The sequence below is a fragment of the Pongo pygmaeus genome, chromosome 22, assembly GCF_028885625.2.
Source record: "Pongo pygmaeus isolate AG05252 chromosome 22, NHGRI_mPonPyg2-v2.0_pri, whole genome shotgun sequence".
Lineage (NCBI taxonomy): Eukaryota > Metazoa > Chordata > Mammalia > Primates > Hominidae > Pongo > Pongo pygmaeus.
Window position 1 is genome coordinate 26,557,235 of NC_072395.2, and position 24,852 is coordinate 26,582,086.

General features: G+C 34.2%; 1 protein-coding gene across 2 annotated transcripts in view; it reads right to left on the minus strand.

The window, feature by feature from the left end:
* Positions 1-24,852, minus strand: part of LIPI (lipase I) — a 106,160-nt gene that overhangs the window by 55,786 nt on the left and 25,522 nt on the right. The window contains exons 3-8 of one of the 2 annotated variants that reach the window (XM_063659625.1): positions 19,404-19,454; positions 16,814-17,199; positions 13,748-13,856; positions 11,529-11,630; positions 2,298-2,387; positions 1,137-1,304 (exon numbers count right to left, since the gene is read on the minus strand). In XM_063659625.1, the coding sequence (XP_063515695.1) occupies positions 1,137-1,304; positions 2,298-2,387; positions 11,529-11,630; positions 13,748-13,856; positions 16,814-17,199; positions 19,404-19,454 (906 nt within the window). The remainder of the gene's footprint in view (positions 1-1,136; positions 1,305-2,297; positions 2,388-11,528; positions 11,631-13,747; positions 13,857-16,813; positions 17,200-19,403; positions 19,455-24,852) is intronic. The other variant, XM_063659626.1, reaches the window with a different exon arrangement.

Here is a 24,852-nt window from a genome sequence, read left to right on the forward strand (position 1 = left end):
AAAAATACTTATAAAATAAACTTTATATTAATATATATTTCATATGCCTCATGTATTTCTTTGTTCCCACATTGCTACCTCCAAATTTGAGATTTGAATATAGTAGAAAGAATAGTAAATTAAGAATTCAGAGGTTTTACTCAAGTTCTAACTTATGCCTTTATGTAATTTATATATTCACTCTGGGTTACAATTTTCTCATTACATGGAAGAAGGATGGGGCCAGAAAAGCAATCCGCAACAGGAGGTCTGAAGAAAACTAATCCCACATGATGTCTTATAGACAGAAGGGTCTATGAGAAAAACCAAATTGGCAATGCCTGAATAGTGCATACCCCTCCTAGGGTGTTCTCAATGTGTGCTGATCCTGTTTCAGCATTTGGTTTAATTTAGCCTTTGTAATCACTACCTATTCCTAGAACCCCTTTGGCTTTGGAAACATCTCTGGGGAATTCTGCCATGATACTGACCAGATGTTTACATGCTCATGGCATGCTTGGATCTGGTGCTCTTTTTGAAAAACCCTGAGCAAACAGCCTCTGAAATTCTTTCCAGTTCCCATATTATATTTTTATGTGGATTTTTTTCTCTATAATTTCCTATTGGCAGGTTTAACTTATCAGAAGTAGCAATACTTAACTGCTTTTAGCAGGTTTATCCATTTAGAAGGTGTGAACCATGTTTCATGTCTACTTGCTGATAGCAAATGAGAAGCTAACCATGGCTCACACCTCTTCACTTGTTCCTAAAACCTCAAAAAAAAAAAACCTCAAAAAAAAAAAAACCTCAGTGTTGCCAAGACTGTGCAAGTTTCTTTCTTTAAGTGAAAATATAGTTGGATGATAGTTAGATATTTTTGTACATCAGGAACAAGGATCATTATAAAGCCACCTAATCTGCTCACTACACTGAACATAAAAAGGCAGTTGATCATGTTCTTCTCTTTAAATATATTAAAAATGTTTAGCAGGGAATGAAATATTTACTCTGTACCACATCTCTACAGATGATTTTTCCATAAAATGGTCATGTATTAACAAGTAAACAGAGTGCACAGTTTAGCTTCCAGCAGAAAATACTACCAATTATGTTATTCATATTAAATATGAATGATAGTAACTATAATAATCTCTTACCTAGCTGAGGACATGATTTTTCCTTAAAACAGTCACAGTCCATACATAAGCTAGCCGTGTAATCTTTGTATGAAGGACAAGGAAATGAAATAAAATTGCAGTTTGTTTCTAAAGATGCCATGAACAAGTGAACTGCTCTCTGGTGGTTGCATTTAATGAATTTCATTCCTTAAGGATTAAAAAAAAAAAAGCAAAGAACTGTAGATGTGTTAAGCCATGTTCAAGTACATTTAAAAACAAAGTAAAGATGAAGTTTTGCTAAATACTATGTACCTTATGAATATTACTGACTATAATACACAGTTTTATGTCAAACCACTAAACAAATAGTACCAATGAAAACTTAAATTTAGTATGTCTTTTGCATGAGATTTATAATAAATTTTTAAAGTAATAATTAACACAGCAAAAATGTTTCATTTCAGTGTTTCACATGCTCTACACAGTGCTACTATACTTAATAACTAGCGTACACATCTTTTCCTTCTAATCCTGCACTCTTAACATTTCCACCTAATGACAAAGATGACCATGAAACCAGCTGACATTAAAACTTTATTACCTTCCTTTTCTTTTCCAACCCCTTTTCCAACCTTGCACATCCTCATCCTTTTCACCAAACTTCTTTAGCTACAGTGGCCTTTGGTCACGTGTTATTTGACCAGTTGCCGTTGTGAACCTAAGAACACTTCTTGCAATGGCTCTGATGTGAGCCAAATTCCACACCTGGGGAAGTTGCTCAGCTATCTTTATGTACAGAACAATCAAGTGTCAAGAGTTTTTAAATTTGTCTTTGTACAGTAATATTGTGATGGTTAAAATTAAATCCTGAGATCAAAGTAGTATCTGATACTTTGTATTATGATACTTGAGCTACGTGTGCTTCCTCAGTGACTTACAACTTCTCCTAATGTTTACAATGATGAAGTAAAATTATTAAAAATATAAGAGGTCTCATCCATGACCAAATGGATGTCTACTGGTAACCTTTATGAACTAAGCATGGTCAAATTAAACCATTGTTAACCAATAACTCTCCTGAGTCATGGGCAATGATGATGAGATCAAAACACTGCCTACAGATTAAGAGGGGAAAAGTAAGTTATTTTCTTTCATCATTTCAAATATTATGTAATTCATTCAAAAATACTGTCAGTATACCTGAGAAAATTGATTTAGGACAGCCAGGTTGTTTATTTCCTCCATTTGGATAAAAATCTATATGTCCCAAGGGCTCTTGAATGCCTAAACCTGAGAAGAAAGGCACCCAAGAATCATAACGTGTATATAATCAGGTGAGTATCTTGCATAAAACAAAATATCCTATAAAATCCATTGAAAGTTACTCTTTAAATATTAGAATTGAAAATAAGTGCTGTTTTTATGAAGATAAGTTTTTCTTCTATAAATTCTTCATGAAAAGTATATTTCATTAATTTAATATATTTGCCAGTCACCAGTTCACTATGGGTCAGTCACAGTTTTTTGTGGTATGAACGCATAAGTGAAAAAAGAAATAGAGCAAAATTCCTTGCAGTCGAAAATACTTTATAGTGGAAGGAAACCATAATAAACAAGTAAATACAGAGTATGTCAAATAATAATAAGTGCTATGGAGAACAGTTAAGCAGAACAAGAGGACAGGAAGGGTATAGTGAGGGTGGTAGCTGCATGTTTAAGTTATTTGGTTTAGGAATTTGCCACTTGAAGAAGTTGGAGTGGAGCAAAAATGTGAAGGATGTGAGGCAGTGAGCCCCGTGGATATTTGTGTGAATACGCTCGGGGAAGAAGCCAGCGTGGCTGAAGCCTAATGTGTAAGAGGGAGCTTCGGAGCAAAGGAAGCCAAGTCCTACAGAGCCTTTTCGATCAGTGTGATGATTTGCTTTCACTTTGGGTCATAATTTCTAAGACCTGCTGGTGCTGGATTCACTAACTGGAAAAAATCTAAAAGCTAAGATGCCTTGGCTGGAGCAGTTTGAGTCAGAGTGACATGAAACACATAGCTTTGATTCAAGGGTTTATGTAGCCCTGTAGATCATTGGACCACTGGTGAATGTACAGATTCTGAGCCCATTACCAGCATATAACTCAGAGAAGCCTTAACAGTGAAAAGGGCTAGCAAGCTTAGAATACTCAGGACTGTGATTTGATACAAAATTGTGTTGCTAAATAAGATTACAATGCTTTCATCTGAGGCACAAAAGATTTCCTACAACACAGTGAACTCATGAAAGACATCAGTAATAGATTTAGCATAAAACAAAGATAAATAGATGGTTCTGACAGTAAGGGTTTAGATGCTGCAACTTGACTTAGTTCTAGGATGTAACAGAACCTCTAATGAGTTGTTAGTAGCACATGAGAACACTGGGCATGTACACTGAGGCTGGGGAGAGGGGAGATGAGCACTATTTAATGGGTAAGGAAAGACAAACGTCAATGTAGATGACTTCATGACAGGTCCCTAGAACTCAGGAAAGCATATATATGACTTGATTGGGACAATGGTGAGGGTATGCTAGCCAGTCTGTCTTAAAATCCCATCATCTTCTCAGCCTGTGAAATTTAAGCAAGGAAGGGCATGCTTCCCAAATAAGACCAAAAAGTTTTTAAAACAAGAAAAAAATTTAACAGTGTCAGAGATTTGTGAAATTTCCTCATATATGAACTCGACAGGGAGTTCCAAGACTACGGGTTTCCAGTTTGGAAGTGTCATTTTCTCCAATCTGCCACTGAAGGAGACTCAAACCAACAGGACTGCTTAGGAATCAATGGGAAAAAAGAAATTTGTCATTAACTTAGAAGCAGCCCTTGATTCAGGCATGTCATTTCCCTTTTATCAGATGGGGTGGGGGGCAGCAGCTTGGTCTGCTTAGATCATTCATTCTCTTGGTTTCAAGAAGGGTGGGGAGAGCAGCTATGACTTTTTAATTTTCCTTTTATTGTAAAATATAAGACACATGCAGAAAAAGAACATTAAACATAAACTATAGGCTAATTAATTATTATAAAGCAAACAGCCATGGGGCTACCACATTAATGTAAAGAAATAGCACCTAGGAGCTCCCAGTGTGCCCTTACCCAGCCACAAGTGTCTCTCTGTCCCCTAATCGCTAACGCATCCTCTTTTTTTAAAATAAAATCATCTGTTGTTATTATCTTATTTTATGTTATGTTTTTGAAATGGAGTCTGGCTCTGTCACCCAGGCTGGAGTGCAATGGCATGATCTCCACTCATGTGATCTCTGCCTACTGGGTTTAAGCAATTCTGCCTCAGCCTCCCAAGTAGCTGGGACTAAAGGTGCATGCCACCATGCCCAGCTAATTTTTGGTATTTTTAGCAGAGATGGGCTTTCACCATGCCAGCCAGGCTGGTCTCGAACTCCTGACCTTGTGATCCCCCGCCTCGGCCTCCCAAAGTGCTCGGATTACAGGCGTGAGCCACCGCACCCGGCCTGTTTTTATTCTTTACCTTCTAAGGATGACTCCCAAAACCCTGTAGTTTAGATTTCCCCTTTGTGAAAAAATATATGAACTTACTCATATTTTATGTAGGCTTTTGTTTCTGGCTTTTTAGATTATTAGTATGTTTGTGCTATTAATCCACATTGTCAGGTGTAAAAACAGTCATTTATTGTCATATAGTATTTCATTGTATGAACATATCACAACTTATTTTTCCATTCTCCTATTGTGGTACATTTGTACTGTTTCCGATTTGAGGCTAATGTGTTCAAACTATGAACATTTTGAACACATACATTAATGCATATGTGAAGGTACATCTGTTGGTTATAAACCTAGGAGTGGAATTGTTATAGAATATGAGTGTCTTTGATTTTAATAAATAATGCTGAATAGTTGTACCATATCTTTGCCAATAAATGGTCTTGTCAAGCTTTTGAATTTTAAGCATGTGTCTTCTCATTTGGGTTTTAATTTATATTTTTTTCTTACTAACTTTAAGAACTTTTTATATGTTTATTGCCTATTCAGAATGTATCCTTCATAACGTCCTGACTTTTTCTTAACTAGGTTATCTTTGTCTTTATTACTGACTGATAGTAGGTCTTTATCTCTTTTACAGCTTTTTTTTATGGCTTGCTGTTCACATTCTTAAAGTATTTATAACATTCTCAATTTTTATATAATCTGACATTTTAATCTTTTCATTTGGGTTAGAAATTTTTGTGTACTTTGGGAAAATATTATTCATTATCCCAGTGTTATGAAGGCTTTAAAAATAATAGCTCATAAACCATTTATTTTCCTTTCACATTTATGCATACCACAAGGAAATAATTTTTGTGTTTTACATGAGTTCAAGGTTTTTTTCAGCTTCAGAATCCAGTTAACTGAAACAGAACCAGGTAATTACTGATACTAGCTGTGTCTTCTCTTTTTGTTCTTTCTGTTTTTTCTCTCCAATAATTTATTTTTAGAAGAGGTGTATGAAGTTCAAGCATTCTATGTTCCCTTCATTGTATGGAAAGAAGGCAAAAGTGGGCCGGGCGCGGTGGCTCAAGCCTGTAATCCCAGCACTTCGGGAGGCTGAGGTGGGCGGATCACAAGGTCAGGAGATTGAGACCATCCTGGCTAACACGGTGAAACCCCGTCTCTACTAAAAATACAAAAAATTAGCCGGGCCTGGTGGCAGGCGCCTGTAGTCCCAGCTACTCGGGAGGCTGAAGCAGAAGAATGGCGTGAACCTGGGAGGCGGAGCTTGCAGTGAGCCGAGATCGCACCACTGCACTCCAGCCTGGGCAACAGAGCCAGACTCTGTCTCAAAAAAAAAAAAAGGCGGCAAAAGTGAAATAAATAAATTTTAAAATAATAATTAATTTTTATCTTTTCTAAAGTGCAAAATTTTGGCTTTTTAAATCATCTGCAATTCATAATTTTTATTCCATTAATTTCTTTATGTTTAATATTTGCTTCTTTCTCCATTTCTGTGTGTTAATATTGTTTAATTCTTAATTTTTCAAGATAGACGCTTAGATTATTGATTTTCAGCCTTTTAAAATAGCTGTACTCAAAACTATACATTAACTTCTAGCCATGGCCTTCGCTGAATCCAAAAAGTTTTAATATGCAATAATGTGAATATTCAATTCAAAATATTTGATTATATTATTATTTATTATTGTATTCATTAGTTATTTTTAAATGTGATTTTTCACTTTCAAAAACGTATGGATTTTAGTTATATTTTTTGTTATTTATTTGGATTAAGTGCATTAAAGATAGAAAAGATTACTCTATGATTTCTACACTTTGAAATGTTTGAGAATATTGGTTTTTTTTCAGATCCAAATATTTTTATTTGCTTTCAATTCTTTTTTTTTTTTTTGCTACATTTGGCTAATAATGCCCTCATAGCTCTGATTTTATTTATTTATTTATTCTTTTTTTAATATTATTATACTTTAAGTTCTATGGTACATGTGCACTACGTGCAGGTTTGTTACATATATATACATGTGCCATGTTAGTGTGCTGCACCCGTTAACTCCTCATTTACATTAGGTATATGGAAATGTTTGAGAATATTTTTAAGGCTCGGTATATGCTTAACTTTAGGTAAAATATCCATGTGTGTCTCAGAAGACTGTAAATTCTGTAGTTCTCAGGTGTAATGTTCTATAAATGTCTATTAGATCAATTGTGTTAATTAAAATTATTCACTATGATTGTGTAGTTGCCTTTTTTTGCAATATGTTATTGTTAATATTGCATTATGTATTTGAAGCTGTGTTATTAGGTACATACAAACTAGAATTGTTATATCTTCTTTGTGAGTTCAAAGTTTTATTATTTTAAAGTCTGTCCATATTTTTATTAGTTTATATAAAATCAAGTTTGTCTAATATAGATTTACCACCATTTGGAGGATAAATTTGCATATTTTTTTATCACCCTTCTACTTTCAAATATTTTGCTTCCTTGCTTTTATATATGTCTTTAATAAATAAGAGTTGGATTTTATCTTTTTAATCAAGTTTGACAGCCACAATATTTTAATTAGAGCATAAGTCCATTTATCTTAATTGTATAGTTGTGTTTGATTTTACTATCTTATTATCTACCTTCTATTTGCTTTAGCTGTTGTATGCATTCTTTCTTTTCTTGCCTTCTTTTAGACTTCATAAAAAGTATATTCAATTTTTGTCCTTCATTAGCTTGGAAGTACTCTTTTTTCTTTTCTTGCTAGATACCCTAAAGATTCAACATGAATACTATACTTATGAACATCAATTACTGAAGGTCATTTTCACCTTCTTTCTATACAATGAAAGGAACACAGAAAGCTTGAAATTCATTTGTCACCCAAAATCATATGCTATTTTTAGCTTATTTTAATTCTTTCTATATTTCAAGTCCATAAAACACTATTAACAGTATTTTATGCCATCAGCATATGCTTAGATTTAACTAGTTCATTGTTCTTCCTTCCAAAATAGCCACAATCTAAGAATAATTTTCCTTCTGCCTGAAGAATACACTTCTGCTCATGAATGTCTGAAGAGTAACCTTTCTGCTCATGACAGTTTCTCTCCAGTTTAAATTTGTCTGAAACAAAATACATTTATTCTTGAAACAGATTGGGATACTATCTTAGCAGTTGTTTCTTTTCACTATATGGAAGCAATCATTCTGTCGTTTCCTATATTCCATTGTTTCTGTTGAGAACTCAATTGTAACTCTGGTCAATTTTATTCACCTTGTTTAAATAAACTTGTATGGTTTGATGATGGCCTTTTCTGCAATTCACTATCATACATCTCAATGGAGATTAATCTTTATTATTTTTCTTATTGAATGGAATTAATTGGGCATTTTGAACTTGTAGACTGATTATATTACTCAGTTTGGGAACATTATGAGATAATATCTCTTTAAATATAGCCTCTGTTCCATTTTTCTGCCTTTTTATTCCAGAATTCTAATACAATGTAATTTACCATCTCATTGCCTATCCTGTGCATCTCTTAACTGTTGGTCTGTATTGTCTATTCTTTGGTACCCATTTGCTTCAGTCTAGAAATTTACTTTTCACCTACTTTTTAGGTCACTTGCTCACTCTCTCTTTACCTACTTCTAATTTTCTGTTAAACCCATTCAATGGATGTCAATTATTTTACTTTTTAGGGTAAGAACTTTCATTATTTTTGTCAAATATAATTGATAAATTTATACTTACTAATTTTCTGTTAAATTTTTCAGTCTTATCTTCTACCTTTTTGAAAATATTAATAGCAAAAACCACAATTACTTTTGCACCAACTTAATAATAAGCACATTTTTTATAGCCAGTATATAATAATTCCAATATCTGGAGGCGTATGGGTGTTGTCTATTGACTGTTGTTTCTGCTGTTTCTCATTCATGCTGTCTTGCTCCAAGTGTGCCTGGTTATCTTGGATGCTAAACATTTATTTTAATTTTTTTTTGTAAAAATAATTTGAGATTGAATTATGTGAATTTCCTACAAAGAAGGCTATTGTTTGCTTCTGTCAGATAACTAGGAGCTCTAACAATTCAGAATCTACTTAAACAAAAAACTCAGTAAATGTGATTTTGGCAGAGGCAACTCAGACAACGAGAAGCCTTCTGCAGACCGTAAGAAGGCTGGTTTGTTCATCTTTACCCATGCTTCTATAATGTCCTTTGGAGTTCCAGACAAGAATAACAGATGAGATATTTTGCAAACCCAATATGAGGGTTTCAAAAGCATCTATCTTTTGGATATTGGACTCATAATTTTCCCCAATATCTCTGCAAGAATGTGTGCCCTAATTATCTAATCCACAAATTTGAAAGGCCACATGGCTTTCTGAACACTCACAACTGAATAAAAATGAGGATTATTGGCAAGTAGAAGATGTGGTCATTGTCTAGTATTCAAGGAAAAGGCAGTTCACCAGGTATGAGCTGAGTCCACACATATCATTCAGAAATTTCTCAGGACAGGTACATATGCAGCTTCAAAAATCTGTGTTTCTTATTTGTGATAGTCATGAAAAGATCAATCCAACGCTCCAACTATGTGGCCTCTAGTGACAGATTAGATCTGATAGGTTGCATCATCAAAAGATGTTGTGAATATAAGACAATCCAAGGCAGTTCATTAGGATAAGTCAAAAATGCAAACAAAAATAATAAAAAGTATGAAGAGCTAAATCAAAAGGCCATGGGCAGAATTGAAGTTAGTGTTGCAGGAAGTCAGGGACCCCAAATGGAGGGACCGGCTGGAGCCACGGCAGAACAACATAAATTGTGAAGATTTCGTGGACATTTATCAGTCCCCAGATAATACTTTTACAACTTCTTATGCCTGTCTTTACTTTAATCCCTTAATCCTGTTATCTTCGTAAGTTGAGGATATACATCACCTCAGGACCACTGTGATAATTGTGTTAACTGTACACATTGACTGTAAAACACATGCGTTTGAACAATATGAAATCAGTGCACCTTGATAAAGAACAGAATAACAGCGATTTTAGGGAACAAGGGAAGACAACCATAAGGTCTGACTGCCTGTGGGGTCGGGCAGAAAGAGCCATATTTTTCTTCTTGCAGAGAGCGTATAAACAGATGTGCAAGTAGGAAAGATATCACTAAATTCTTTTCCTAGCAAGGAATATTAATATTAATACCCTGGGAAAGGAATGCATTCCTGGGAGGAGATCTATAAACGGCCGCTCTGGGAATGTCTGTCTTATGTGGTTGAGATAAGGACTGAGATATGCCCTGGTTTCCTGCAGTACCCTCAGGCCTACTAGGGTGGGGAAAAGCTCCGCTGTGGTAACTTGTGGTCGGACCAGTTCTCTGCCCTCGAACCCTGTTATCTGTTGTTTAAGATGTTTATCAAGACAGTACATGCACTGCTGAACATAGAACCTTATCAGTATTTCTGCTTTTTGCCCTCTGAAGCATGTGATCTTTGTACCTACTCCCTGTTCTTACACCCCCTCCCTTTTTTAAAACCCTTAATAAAAACTTGCTGGTCTGAGACTCAAGCGGGCATCGTGGTCACACTGATATGTGATGTCACCCCCGGCAGACCAGCTGTAAAATTCCTCTCTTTATACTGTCTCTATTTCTCAGCCGGACGACACTTATGGAAAATAGAAAGAACCTACGTTGAAATATTGGGGGTGAGTTCCCCCAGTAAGAGTTTCAGAAAAAATTCAGACAAGGGACTACAAATTAATTGGCCAATAGGTGTGTTGTATGTGGATGTGCCAAGCTGATATAAAGAGTTAGAGATAATAAAGACATGAGAGGTTTGGATAACACTAAAACTATGACTTCTTTGGTTTTGACTGCTTATAGAAGTAGGTGAACCTAGATTCCAAATAAGGAGCAGAATTGTTACCACTGGAGTCTCAATCTATTGACATGTAGTCATGGGGGTTGAAAAATTGCATCTATGGCATTTACGTATCTCACACACAGACACATAAACCCAAGTATGGTAGTATAGATCACCACAAGATAAATTCAGAGGAGCAATCGTAGTGTCACTGCCCTTGTCTCTATCTTAGCACCATACCCTCTCCTGATTTGGTTTATAAGAATAATATACTGGTTAAGTGCATCATCTGGAATCAAAACATATGATTTCAAATTCTGACTCTGCCACTTACTGACCTTACAACCTTTATTCTAGTTTCCTCAACTGTAAAGGGAATGATAGTTGTTATTTATCTAATGGAAATTTAATAGAATTCACTAATTAATTCATACAAGCACTCAAAACACTGCCTAATGTATAGGAAGTGCTCAGTAAATATTAGTATCAACAAATTCAAATCAGGAAAGGCATGAGGACAGTCTGTTTCTTAAAAGTGTCTGTTCAATTGTTCTCTGGCCAAAAATCCAATACCCTGTTAGAGATTTTCAGCTAAGATAATTAAAAACAATAGAAAAACTATTTCCTTACATTTAAGGAAGACTACTCTTTATTTGTGGCTGAAATGCTGTGTTCAGTTCTAGTTGATATATATCATATCAAGAAAATAAGTGGGGAGAATGGTAACCTAAATACATCAGGAATATTAAACATGGGGGAAAATGTGATCAAATCAATAAAATTGTCAACAGCATGAACAGAATGAACTCTTAGTTATCTATTTCACTGTTTTAGGATGACATGACACATCTTGAAACCTGAAGGAGGCAAACTGAAGTCAAAGAGTGCCATTTGACAATGTGGGAAATCAGTAACCCTAAGAAATATTGCTTGGGAAATGTTATCATTCCATAATGACAGATTTAAAATCATTTTATCCATGATGTTTTTTCTTCTTATGCTCTCCTCTTGCCCAGGGTCTACATTTTCCTTTTCATTTTCAAATAATTAGGTAATAAATCCTGATTTGTTACCATTGGAGTCAGAATGGATGACATCCACGAACTTTGCATCTGTGTAATCTAATCTGCTATATGGTGGTTTTCTGGAGAACCTTGGCCCAGCAGGGTCAAGACCTGGAAAGCAAGAAAGAAATTATCAGTCTAATCAAGTCTACAGAGCTCCTTACATTGCATACTTCCATTATTACTACATTATAAACACAAAAAGCATTTATACTTTTAGTTTAAACCTATCCAAAAACATATCTAAAAACAAATGAAAGTGAATGAATAGCAGGTAACTTCATTATTTGAATAATACTACTAAACTTCAGAGCTTTTCAGGTTAAGCCGCAACAAAATATTGTAAGAATTTTTGGAGCATTTTTATGTGAGACTGAATTAGGAGTAATACAGTAGTTTATATTTAATAATAACTACAACTATTTCTCCCAAAGGAAAAAAATAATGAATACCATCTGGTCCTCTCTTGAACTCTTACCTTACTAGCTCACTCTGGATTTATCTGTAGATAGACCTGAAAAGCTTTTTTAGGTGCCAAATATAATTTGGGCTATGGGATAAATCATGTTATCTTATCCATTTCTCATAAGACTTTCTCACACACTCTTAAGAAAAGAAAAAATATATTTTAAATTCCATGGAGTATGAATATTATTTCTGGGGTATCTTAATTTCTAAATAAAAATTCTAGACTCATGACTTTCTGGGAACTGTCAAAAAGAGGAGAGGGAAGATAAAATTCAGTTTTTTGAGAACATCTATACAATGAAGAAACAATCATCTTAAAAAGATATTTGAAAGTAAAATATAATGTTTTTCATTTCAAACATCTCTATTATCCCCATTTTATTTAACCCACCTGACTGAATGAGACAGAATCACCTATCTTCCTATAAATTATTCTGATGTAGAACCTCCATGTTTGGTGGCCTTTTAGTCCCTGGTGATTGCCTGGTATTTGGGGCCATTCAAACTAGACTAATATGTGTAAACACAATTTAAAGTACAAATTGAGAAAGTGTGGTTTTTGAAAGAGAATGAGCTTTAAGCACTAGGGAACTTTGTATAAATAAATCCTGGCTAAACTGCTACTTCTTGACCCTCCTACATTCATTCAGTTAATTTGTTTTCACACATGTTTGATAACATTAAAACTAATCAGAGTAAGTAAGGGTATGCATAAGGTTTGTAAAGATAATTATCTATCTGTTATTCACCTCTTTCCCCCTTTTTTGAAACCTAACTAAAGACACTATTTTCTTTTATCTACACTTAAAGTTATTATAAGTCTTCTATGGCCATATATATAAATAATTGCTTTTTTTTCAAAACAAAAAAAGTAAATTGGTTGAAAGGAATATTATCCTCCTATTCCTAAAATCACTACCACTCATAGAGGAAAGAATGAAAATCCATGTCAGCCTTATTAGATGACTGAGCTTTCTGGATGCAGTAACTTTGTTATAGAAATATGAAGGGGGACCCAGAGTCACTCAAATTGGATACAACTCCTGATTCTTTTGTAGCATTCAAGTAAAAATTTTTAGAGAGTTGAAATGCATCAAAGTTTGTGATAACTAAGTAAATAGTTATATTCTTAGCTAATACATAAAGTATTTTTGTTTAATGGGTCATATTTACTTCTGTATTCTTATGATAGTATGTCCTTAAAATTTAGCTGGGACTGCAGAAATAGATATTTTTCTCCCATTTCCATTTGGGTAACTTAAGCTCTGTTGAGAACTTAACAAAACTTTACAGTCTAACTAAAACAAAGCCAATATTTAAATATAACATAGAAAAAATAAATGTTTGTACATAATTTCTATTGAAATTATTGTACCCACTAAATTTTAAGCAAAGTGGCTGGGCACAGTGGCTCATGCCTGTAATCCAAGTACTTTGGAAGGCCGAGGCGGGCAGATTACTTGAGGTCAGGAGTTAGAGACCAGTCTGGCCAACATGGTGAAACCCTGTCTCTACTTAAAAAAAAAAAAAATTAGCCGGTGTGGTAGCAGGCACCTGTAATCCCACCTACTCGGAAGGCTGAGGCAGGAGAATCACTTGAGCCCAGGAAGCAGAGGTTGCAGTGAGCCGAGATCGCACCACTGCACTCCAGCCTGGGCAACAGAGCGAGACTCTGTCTCAAAAAAAAAAAAAAAATTAGCAAAGTAACTTCTGATACTTAAAAGTATGCTAAAGCAATAATTTTATAAAAATAATTTTACCTGTTATTCTTCCAAGTTGACCATGAAATATCTTTCCAACAAATCCACTGATATGAGCCCCTAAGCTCACACCTATGAAATGAAAATTGTCAAGAGATGCACCATGTTTCTGCAATTAAAAAGGAATATTACGGTATTCATTTCAAGTAATAACAAATCAAACCTCCCTCATATATCAACATTTTACAATTCATTATTTTTCTAGCTTGATTCATTTCGGGGATATAGAGAAAGAGACTTTATAATTTCAAAACAACTATATATTTGTTCAATTTTTGCCACAAAATATTTGATTTTTCTTTATTCATTTTTAATATCAATTTATTTTAAAATTGCATCATCTCATGCAGAACAGTATATGCAAAATACAATTAATTAGCAAAGTGTTTTATAATAATCAACATTACTAGGTGCTTACTTTCTGCTAGCTACCTCGATATGGGCCTTACAAAGTTCATATTTAATACTTCCAATTTTGTTATGAGTTATTCTTTTTTTATCCTAATGCCTAAAACTGTCAGTAGCACCTATTAAATGCTAAATAAATAACATTGGATCAATTCCCATTTTATTAAGGAAATAGTGTCAGAAGTAACAGCTTTCCCAAAGCCACATAGATTCATAAGAGGAAAAGATGGATTCCAAGCTGCTATGGTCTGAATGTTTGTGTCTCCCTAAAATTCATATGTTGGAATTCTAATCCTCAAGGTGATGATACCTGGAGGTGAGGCCTTCTTGTGGGTTGGGAGAATTATGTCATGAGTGTGGAACCCTCATGAAAGGGATTACTGCCCAGATAGAAGAGACCTGAGGGATCTCCTTCTACTCTTCCACCATGTGAGGACACAGTGGAAAGGCATAATCTATGAACAAGGAATTGGGCCCTCACCAGACACTGAATCTGCTGATGCCTTCTCCTTGGACTTCTCAGACCCTGGAACTATGAAAATAAATTTTTGTTGTTTATAAGCTACCTACCCTATGGTATTTTGTTACAGCAGCCCAAATGGACTAAAACACAAGCCTACGTCTCACTCCAAAATTTATGCTAATTTGCCTTCTTGTTTTATCTGATCAGGCTGTGTCAAAAACCTTGGGAAGAGTCACAAAAGTTCAATAATGATTCTCACTTCAGAGATGATGAAATTAATTTCATGGATTTTAGGTGACTTCCCCTAATCACCAGCTCAGGAGTGATGCGTCCAATCTTCCAAGGCCAACATCTGAATACCTCTTAGTCTCAGCTCCAGGAAGGGAAATTAGAAGACTACATGAGAGTGTACTTCCACCACACTCTTAGGGAGCTATTGTGAGACTTGTGGGCAGATCATGGTCCAGCCCACACAGTGATATGTCTGATGGCTTACAGAAAGATGTGGAGCGCTTGCCACTAATGAAAAACTACACTCAGGCTTTCAAGGCACAAGGTTATGATTTTCTTCAGATTTCTCACAGCCAAGCCCCAAAACATGAGGGAGTATCTCTCGAAACTCCAGTGCTGCTGGTCATTTAAATCTTCCTCTGTAATATGAAGCCTCTGTAAGCAAAGGCACTGTTAGAATTTTATCTAATATTACAAATTTTCCTAAATATTTCTATTTAATATTCACATTCTCCACACTTTGAGGCACATATTTATTAGTTGAGAAAACACCAGTAACATCAGGAAAAATCAATGACGTAATTAATAGTCTGTTGGTGGGGATGGTGGAATCAATTACCTCTTCTGTCTCTCTACAGCAATGGTATTGTTTTGTCCAAACTTGGGGGTGTAAAAATAATAATGAAAGTTGATCTTACTCAATGATTACTAAATGTCACCCACTGATTAAGCACATATATATTAATTCAATATTCATATAAATATTTTTGTAACATTTTGTTATTCTATATGTACAAATAAGGAAATGCAGCACAGAGAGGCTATGTAATTGTTCAAAATTATGCAGATGATAAAAGATGGACATACACTTTGAACCCATCCAGTCTGACCCCTGGCCACTACATATAACGGCTTCTTGGAAGCGTTGTTATTTGTTCAATTTTTAGCACAGTCTTGAAAGTTCAGCACAACACAACTCAAGTTCAAATTTCAAGCCCAATAATGCCACCAAATCAGATATCACCCTTCTTTCTCTCAAGTACCCACAACTACCTACTTTCTTTTAGGATAGACATGGATCTCCCTAAGGGTTGACTTAGTAAACAAAAATCATTCACAATGCAGATAACATAGAACTGGCCTGAACTTTATTTGATCCGTTCAAATCCTGAGCAGACTTGAATGAATCTGAGGTCCACCTCCAAAGTTGACAGAAGTATGCTACTTTTCAAAATGATTTTTTGCCTGTAATCCCAGCACTTTGGGAGGCCAAGGTGGGCAGATCACCTGAGGTTAGGAGTTTGAGACCAGCCTGGCCAACATGGTGAAACCTCATCTCTACTAAAAATACAAAAATTAGCTGGGCATTGTGGTGGGCACCAGTAATCCCAGCTACTCGGGTGGCTGATGCAGGAGTATCACTTGAACCTGGCAGGTGTAGGCTGCAGTGAGCCGAGATTGCGCCACTGCACTCCAGCTTGGGCAACAGAGTGAGACCCTGTCTCAAAAAAAAAAAAAAAAGATTTTTCTTTACTTTTACCAATTCACACTTGATTATATGCAAATATTTTAGCCATATATTTTAAAAGATACCTGAAGAATGTAATAATTATAAAGTTTATTTCTCCCACCCACATAGGATAACTATTTTATTCTGAGGTTGGTATAGGTAGAGTTAAAAGAAATCTCAGAAGATTTTTAAATAAAACCTAATAGTTACTAAATTTTAACATAATGTTTTAAAAATAGCACAGGATATGTCTAGGTACAGAATTATTCATTTAGGCAGACAAAGAAAAGATGGCTGCATACATTGGTATATCAAACCAGTAATTGTTAATGCTTATGAGGAAAAGTATATAGCTTATTATCACTTTGTGGTATTGAATGTAACACACTGTATATTGTATAGCATGTATAATATATTGTATAGCATGTATAATACATAAAATTCCCAGACTTACCAAAAGATTTTTAATGTGCACACTCAAACTCACAGCAACTTTTCTGGTGTTTTTAACTGCTCTATTATAAATAAAAGTTGTAGCACCCCGGCTCCAGTCTACTACAATTACATTCATGTCTTCTTCATTCAGCAAAATCCTTAGAAAGTTCTGAAGCCATGATGGGACGGAGCCTACTAGTCTGTATCCATGAATAAGCCAGACTGTTTTCTTTTGTGTGTTGAAATTAACATTAAGTGAGTTATTGCGTTCAAACAGTGGCTCAGCACAGTTTAGGTTGTTCCTTGTATACATCATCAGAATGGTCTCTATTTTTGGAATAAATAAATCTCTGAAGGAATCCTTTACACTTAGCTGAGAGAATTCAAGGCATGGTCTTTTATTCTCTGAAATAAGAAAATGTCAGTCAAGCTGAGTACTGGGATAGTATTTTATTCCTGTTGCTATTGCAAAGAACAGAATTAAATGTGGAGGATAGGGAGGGTTTCATTTCATGAGCCCTTCAACATAATTTACTGAGCAACTGCAATGTTTAAGGTAATGTATTAATTATGTAAAAAGATTTTCTGAACCAAAAGTAATGGAAAATATAAATGTGATCAGTCAAAAAATTAAGAAGAGATTTTTATCTGTAGAAAACATAATAGTAATGGGTGTGAGTGAAAATAAGATTGTTAATAAAGTGCAATGGGTACTAATCAAAATTGATACATTGATTATAAACTTTAACAAAAGTTTTACAGAATAGTCCTTGTATAATAAGCATTAGAATAAAATATATTTAACTTGTCTAGTCATCAATACAAAACAATAAAGTAATATTTTCCCCATAAAATTTAAAATGTTTCAAAAAATTAAATAATAAATATTAATATAACATGAATGTTGAGATCATAAGTTGACACAACATTCCTTTGAAATTTTGCATGTGTGTTTACTGTACACAAAAACTTAACAAATCCTTTTCTTAATTTTCTTTCTAGGACTTACAAACCATTTGTAATAAGTGTAAAGACATTAATCGCTGGGTTATGTATAATGGGACAAAAATGTAAAACATCTTAAATCTCATCCTTATAGTATTTTCATCCATGTGTGCATTCTATTACTATTAACTATCTATCTATATATTGCTCTATATACTTATCTATCTACCCTAGAAAGAACTAGGGCAGAAAATAAAATAACTAAACCAGATGAATAGCAATAGTCATTGCTAGACAATGAAATGATGACTGCCTTTTGTTTTCTTTTTCACAGATTTTTGTGATTCCATTTTTTTTCATAATAAGCAGATAATCCCCATAGTGGTTTTTTTTTCCAGATGATAGTATATGTTCTTACTGCTTCTAGCACTTTAATTTGATAAGAATATTTAGGAAATAATTTTTCAATCCATACCAAAAATTAACAAAAGTATTAATGCACTTTATGCCAGTAATTCCACTTTAAAGAATCTATCCCAGAAAAACATAGCAAAACAAGAGGTAACATGTATTATTTTAATACTGAGATAACATGCATTTCTTACAATAATTCTAGTTTTCAAGTATATACACAATATTGTCACAAATGATTAGATGAAGAGAAATAACGAAGGCAATGAAGGAGAAGCAAGACTTGCATTCCATTCCTATGTTAACAGCTGAGAGATATTTGGAAAAATTATTTCATTTGTTGTAAATATCAGAGAATGAGGAAGAGAAATATATTGAAACACAATACAATATGAATGCATGCTACACTGTGCAAATTGTGTGGGAAATCTATACATCCACCTTCCCACCACCTGGAATTCTGACAAGAATTTAATACATATCAATACCAATCAATACATCCAAAGTGCTGGTCCACTCCAAGCTAAAGTCAATTTTACCTGGCCCTAGAATGAGTAATGAGGAATAAACCAGTAGGATCCTGGTGATAAATATAAGAGAAAGAAATCATCACCTAATATAATCAACAAACATATCTGTTACCTATTAACAGATATAAAATATTTTTCATTAGAATGCAAGAAAAAATACATCTCAAAAACCGGAGCAGGAGTAAAACATACAAAAATTAGCCAGACATGGTGGTGCATGCCTGTAATCCCAGCTACTTGGGAGGCCGAGGCAGGAGAATCGATTGAACCAGGGAGGCAGAGGTTGCAGTGAGCCGAGATCGTGCCACTGCCCTCCAGCCTGAGCAACAGAGCAAGATCTGTTTTAAAAAAAAAAAAATTAAGAAAACAACAATAGGATCAGATGAAAAACCGAGTAATGAAATATTCCAATTCAGAAAAAGTAAAAATGCAATTGCAAAATTAAAATTTGCATTATAAATGCTATAACAAACATGGAAAGCTCTTCTTATAGTAAGAAATGAAGAAAGAAAGATATTAAAATTATTAAGGGAAACATAGATATAGGACAGTGTCTGCTTATTCAAATTAAAAATGATTGCTGTTCCCCTGAAGTGGGGGTGGCAAACACTTGAGGGTAAGAGAAAGTAGCAGCTACAACAACTAAGGAAATCATTGTATACAGGGGTTTGCACATGAAAAAGACCCACCATAATCTAGATAAAATCAGTTAATCAGACTCACCAAGAGACTTCATAGAAACTGGTTTGGATTTCGATGAAAGAGAAAAATATCCTAAAAATATCAAGGCAGAAAATCCAAGTTACAAATCTCTATTTGTATGAAGGAATAAAGTTATAATGACTTCATAATTCTCTTTTTTAAAGCAAAACATGAGATAGATAAAAATGTCATAAAGTGGAATGTTTTGTGGCCTAATCATTTTATACCTTTCCTAAAGTACACCACTCATAAAAAGCATAGTTCAGTCCCTGACATTGTCACTATTAAATAAATGTAGATTTATCAAAGACAAGATCCAGAGAAACCTTCAGTATACAAAGATTGAAAATGAGTATGGAATAAAATTAGATGCTGATTTTAAATTTATGAAACTGGGTAAAACATGAATGCAGTATCAAAAATCATTCTTGCACAGTATTTCCAAATTATACTAACAAGATGAGATATAAGTTAAAAACATAGAGGAAGTAAGCTTGTTGCAAAAATTCATCAACTGAGGGATTTGCAAGATTATTATTTTTCAACATTCATAAATACATAAGTAGGGGTTTTAAAAAGATATTAAAAACCTCAAATGTTAACTGCTGTGCTATGTAAAATAGTACACATGAATTTCTACACACCAAAAAATATTAAGTTATAGCAAACAGTGTATACATATACAAGAAGAAGAAGTGAAAATGGAAATATATAAAGTAGAAAGAATGAAACAAAACAATGAAATTACACTAGAGAAAAGAATATATATAATATGTGAGCAGTTCTGTACCTTGCCTATTAAAAAGCAAAAAATAAAAATAAACTTGTTTTAAAAAGTAACAAGATATTTAAAGGAGGTACACAGGCAATTTTAAATAAATACAGAACTAAGTATATTCTATACAAAATAAAAATAAAATAGCTTGGTGTGTTATAGTGCAATAATGGCACCAATTCACCACTCCTGAATCCATCTCATTTCTCTTAGAAATTTTAGTTACATCATAAGTGGGGTGACTTGTTCCACTCCTTGATATGGACACAAATGTAGGGCTTGCCCTAGAAAATAGAACCTTAGGAAACTTAATGCAAGCAGAGGCTTAAAATCAGCTTGTGCATATGGGCTTGGACGTCCTAACCTCTGCTATCACCACAAAAGCATCCCTAGTCTGGCCTGTTAGAAAAGGAAAGACAGGTGTAACAGTGCAAAGTCCTCCAATGTGCTAGGTTCTAGTCACCCCAGCTGACTGACAGTCATTCAATAGCCAGACATACATTGAACCAAGAAAAACAGTGTTACTTAACCAACTCCCATATGACTCCACAAGTGTGAGTAATAGCTGCTTAACATCAAATCCCACTGAGGGTTAAGAGTTTTATTTTATTTTTATTTTATTTTGGCATTACTGTGACATCATATAGTCGATTTCATCAGCAACATTAATATCAAGTAAAGAGAATAAAAACAAAAGTCATCAAATGATACAGTGGGCGCAGTGGCTAACGCCTGTAATCTCACCACTTTGGGAGGCCGAGCTGCATGGGTCACCTGAGATCAGGAGTTCGAGATAAGCCTGGACAACATGGTGAAACCTCATTTCTACTAAAAATACAAAAATTAGCTGGGTGTGGTTGTGGCGCTTGTAATCCCAGCTACTTGGGAGGCTGAGGCAGGAGAATCGCTTGAACCTGGGAGGTGGACGCTGCAGTGACCGAGATCACACCACTGCACTACAGCCTGGGTAACAGAGCAAGACTCTGTCTCAAAACAAACAAAAAACTAAACAACAACAACAACAGCAACAACAAAAACAGTTATCAAATGACACAAGTTAAACTAATGTATTGTCAAACTCTTAAGGAACATTAAATTGATTCAATTCTGCTAGATTTAGGAATAGAAAGAAAAATAAAATTCTAGACAACAAAAACTTACAGGAATCCCTGATGAGATTATAAGTGGACTCTTCAGCAGAAAACTTTGCAGGGCAGAAGGCAATGGAAAGATATATTTTAAATGTTGAAAGAAAAACTATCAACCTAGAATTCCATATCCAACAAAATTATCCTTTAAAAATGAGGACGAAATTAAAACATTCCAACATTCCCACACAAGAATAAGCTGGGAATTCCTTACCTCCAGACCCACTCTACATGAAATGTTAATGCAAGTCCTTCACATTTAAAAGAAAGTATACTAGACAAGTAACTAGAAGTCATAAAAAAATCCAAAAATATAAGGTTCTGTGGAAAAGACAAATATATGACAAATAAAAACAATTTTGCTTTGTAACTTTAGTTTTTATTTTGTACAGGGCTTAAAAGACAAATGCATAAAAATAATTATGAATGCATGTTAATGGGTACACAATATATAATGATGTAATTTGTGTCATCGGTAAAATTAAGTAGGGGAGAGTGGAACTGGAAAGAAGTAGAGAATTTTGTTATGGTATTGGAGTTAAGTTAGTATCAATTTTAAAAAGGTAATGATTTTTGGCTATTATTTGCAATCCTCAATGTAATCACAAAGAAAACATCTATAGAATATTTAAGAAAGAAAATGAGAAGAGAATCAAAACATGCTGCTACCAAAAAAATCAATTAAACACAAAGAAAGGCAGTAGTGGAGGAAATGAGGGACAAAAAGGCTTTAAGACATACAGAAGACTAATAACAAAGTGGTAAAAAATAAGTGCTTTGCTATCAATGATAATTTTAAATGTAGGTAGACTAAACAACCCCCCCAACTGAAAACATATTGGCAGAATGAATAAAAATCAGGATCAGACTGTTATCTACAAGAGACTCAGTTTAGGTTTAAAGACATATAGGTTGAAACTTAGAGAATGTAAAAAGATATTCAATGCAAAATGTAACTAAAAGCAAGCAGAAATGCTGCACTAACATCAAGCAAATTAACTAAGTTAAAATCTGTTACAAGAGACAAATATATTAAAATGCTGAAACAGTAAAAATTCTTAGAAGAAAACAAGGGGGAAACATTCATACCTTGGATTTGGCATTGATTTATTGAATGTTACAAGAACAGAACCACAGGCGACAACAAAAAAAAAAATGAGTAAATTGGACTTAATCAAAAGTAAAACTTTTATGCATCAAAAGACATTATCAACAAAGTAAAAAGGCAACCCACTGAATGTGAGAAAATATTTATTAATCATATATCTGATACGGATTAATTCCAGAATATTATAATGAACTGCTATAACTCAACAATGAAAACACAAACAACCCAATTAAAACTGGGCAAAGAACTTAAATAGACATATCAATGAAGATATCCAAAAGTTCCATAAGCTTACGAAAAGAAGCTCAATATCACATCACTAATAATTGGGGAAATATAAATCAAAAGCAGAATGAGATGCCACTTCCTACCTATTATGATACTTGCTAAAAACACACACACACAAAAATGGAAAATAACAACTGTTGGTGAGGATGTACAGAAATTGGAACCATTGTGCATTGCTGATGGGGATATAAAATGGTGTAGCTGCTGTGGAAAGTGGTATGGTGGCTCCTCAAAAATTGAAAATAAACTTACCATATTATCCAGCAATTCCACTTCTGTATATACACCCAAAAGAATTGAAAACAGTAACTGGAAAATATATTTGTATACCCATGTTATAGAAGCATTATTTACAATAGCTAAAAGGTGGAAGCCACACAAGTATCCATCAACAGGTGAATGGATAAACAAAACCTGGTAGATATCTAGAATGGAATATTGTTCAGCTTTGAAAAGGTGAAATTGACACATACTACAATAAGAATAACTTTGAAGACATTATGTCAAGTGAAAATAAACTGAACATAAAAGGACAAATACCATATGATTCAATTTAAATGAGATACTGAAAGCAGTCAAATTTATAGAGACAGAAAGTAGGATTGTGGTTGCCCTGGGCTGAGGGAAAAGGGGAAATGAGGAGTTATATTTAATAGATATAGAGTTGATGGGTACAGAATTTGAGTTTTGAAAGATAAAAAATTCTGGCGATGGATGATGATCATGGTTGCATGACAGTGTGCATGCAGTTAATGCCACTAACCTATAAACTTAAAAATGGCTAAAATGATCATTTTTTTCTGTGTGTTTGACCACAATTGAAAGAAAACAAAACATTCAGAATCCAAGTCCTGTCATTATAGATATCTCATCCCAGATTTGCCTTACTGCTGTAAACAACCAGAACAGTGGATAAAATATATGGGAAAAAAATTTAGACACTGGACAACAAAAAACACAGAATTGTGATTGCTGAAAGGGAAGCAATGTATTTGAACCCTATAAACTCACAGCTTTCTGCTTAGAGGCCGTTTCCAGACTGCTGTTTAAAAAGGGCTCAATTAATCAGAGTATAGCAGTCTTGTCAAGTTGGGGAGAAACATCAGACTCTGGGAAGTCTGAGACAACTAGAATTTGAAAGGCAAAGTGTCAGAGAGGAAGGAGCGAGGCAGAAGAAAAGCTCTGAAATCTGCATAAGGGTCTCTTATATCTGGATGTTGCTGGATCCACATGTTGCTGGATATGATCCTTTGCATACATGGGATAGAACCACAAAGAGCTGAAAGCTGAACAATTTTCAAGGTCACATTAGACTAGGAGAGATTGAAGTTGCAACCAGGCAAAGTAGGAAGACCTTAATAAACGGCAGGGACATTCAGTAGGATCCCTAGAATGGTCAGACTTTAGTTTAAATGGCACTAAACCAAGTCTAGAATAAAAGAGAACTTAGAGCCATCCTCCTTCTCTCATTCTCCAAGCTCTGCTTGCTTTCATTCAGCCTCATTATCTGGCAAAGGACAGGCGATGTATATAAAATATTTAAGGAAAATGTTAACAATCTTGGCACAGGCAAAGGACTCTAAGATACATAGCAAGCATGAAACAGAAAAAAGTGACAAATTGGACTTTTACATAATAATACATACCTTCTAAAAGGACACTGTTAAGAATATGAATATGCAGACTTGTGTATCCGAAAAATACTTGTATCTATACTAACATGTATATGTATTATAATACGAAAATTCAATGTTTCAATCAGCAAAAGAATTAAAGACATTTTACAAAAGATGGCATAATGTCTAAGAAGCTCAAGAAATAATACTCGACATCACTAGTCATCAAAACAATGTGAATTAAAATCAAAATAATATACCACTACATACCCAGGAGAATGGCTAACATTAAAAACTGACAAAACCAATGAGGATGTAAAGCAACTGAAACCCTTGTACATTGCTGGGGGAAATGACAAAATGATACAATTATTGTTAGTTTCTTATAATGTAACATGCACTTACATGACCCCAAAAATTAACTTGTGGATGTTAATGCATGAGAAATAAAAACATGTCCTTACCACATTTATGAGTTCATAGCATTTTCTTTTTTTTTGTTGTTTTTTTACATAATGACACCAAATTGTTTAAA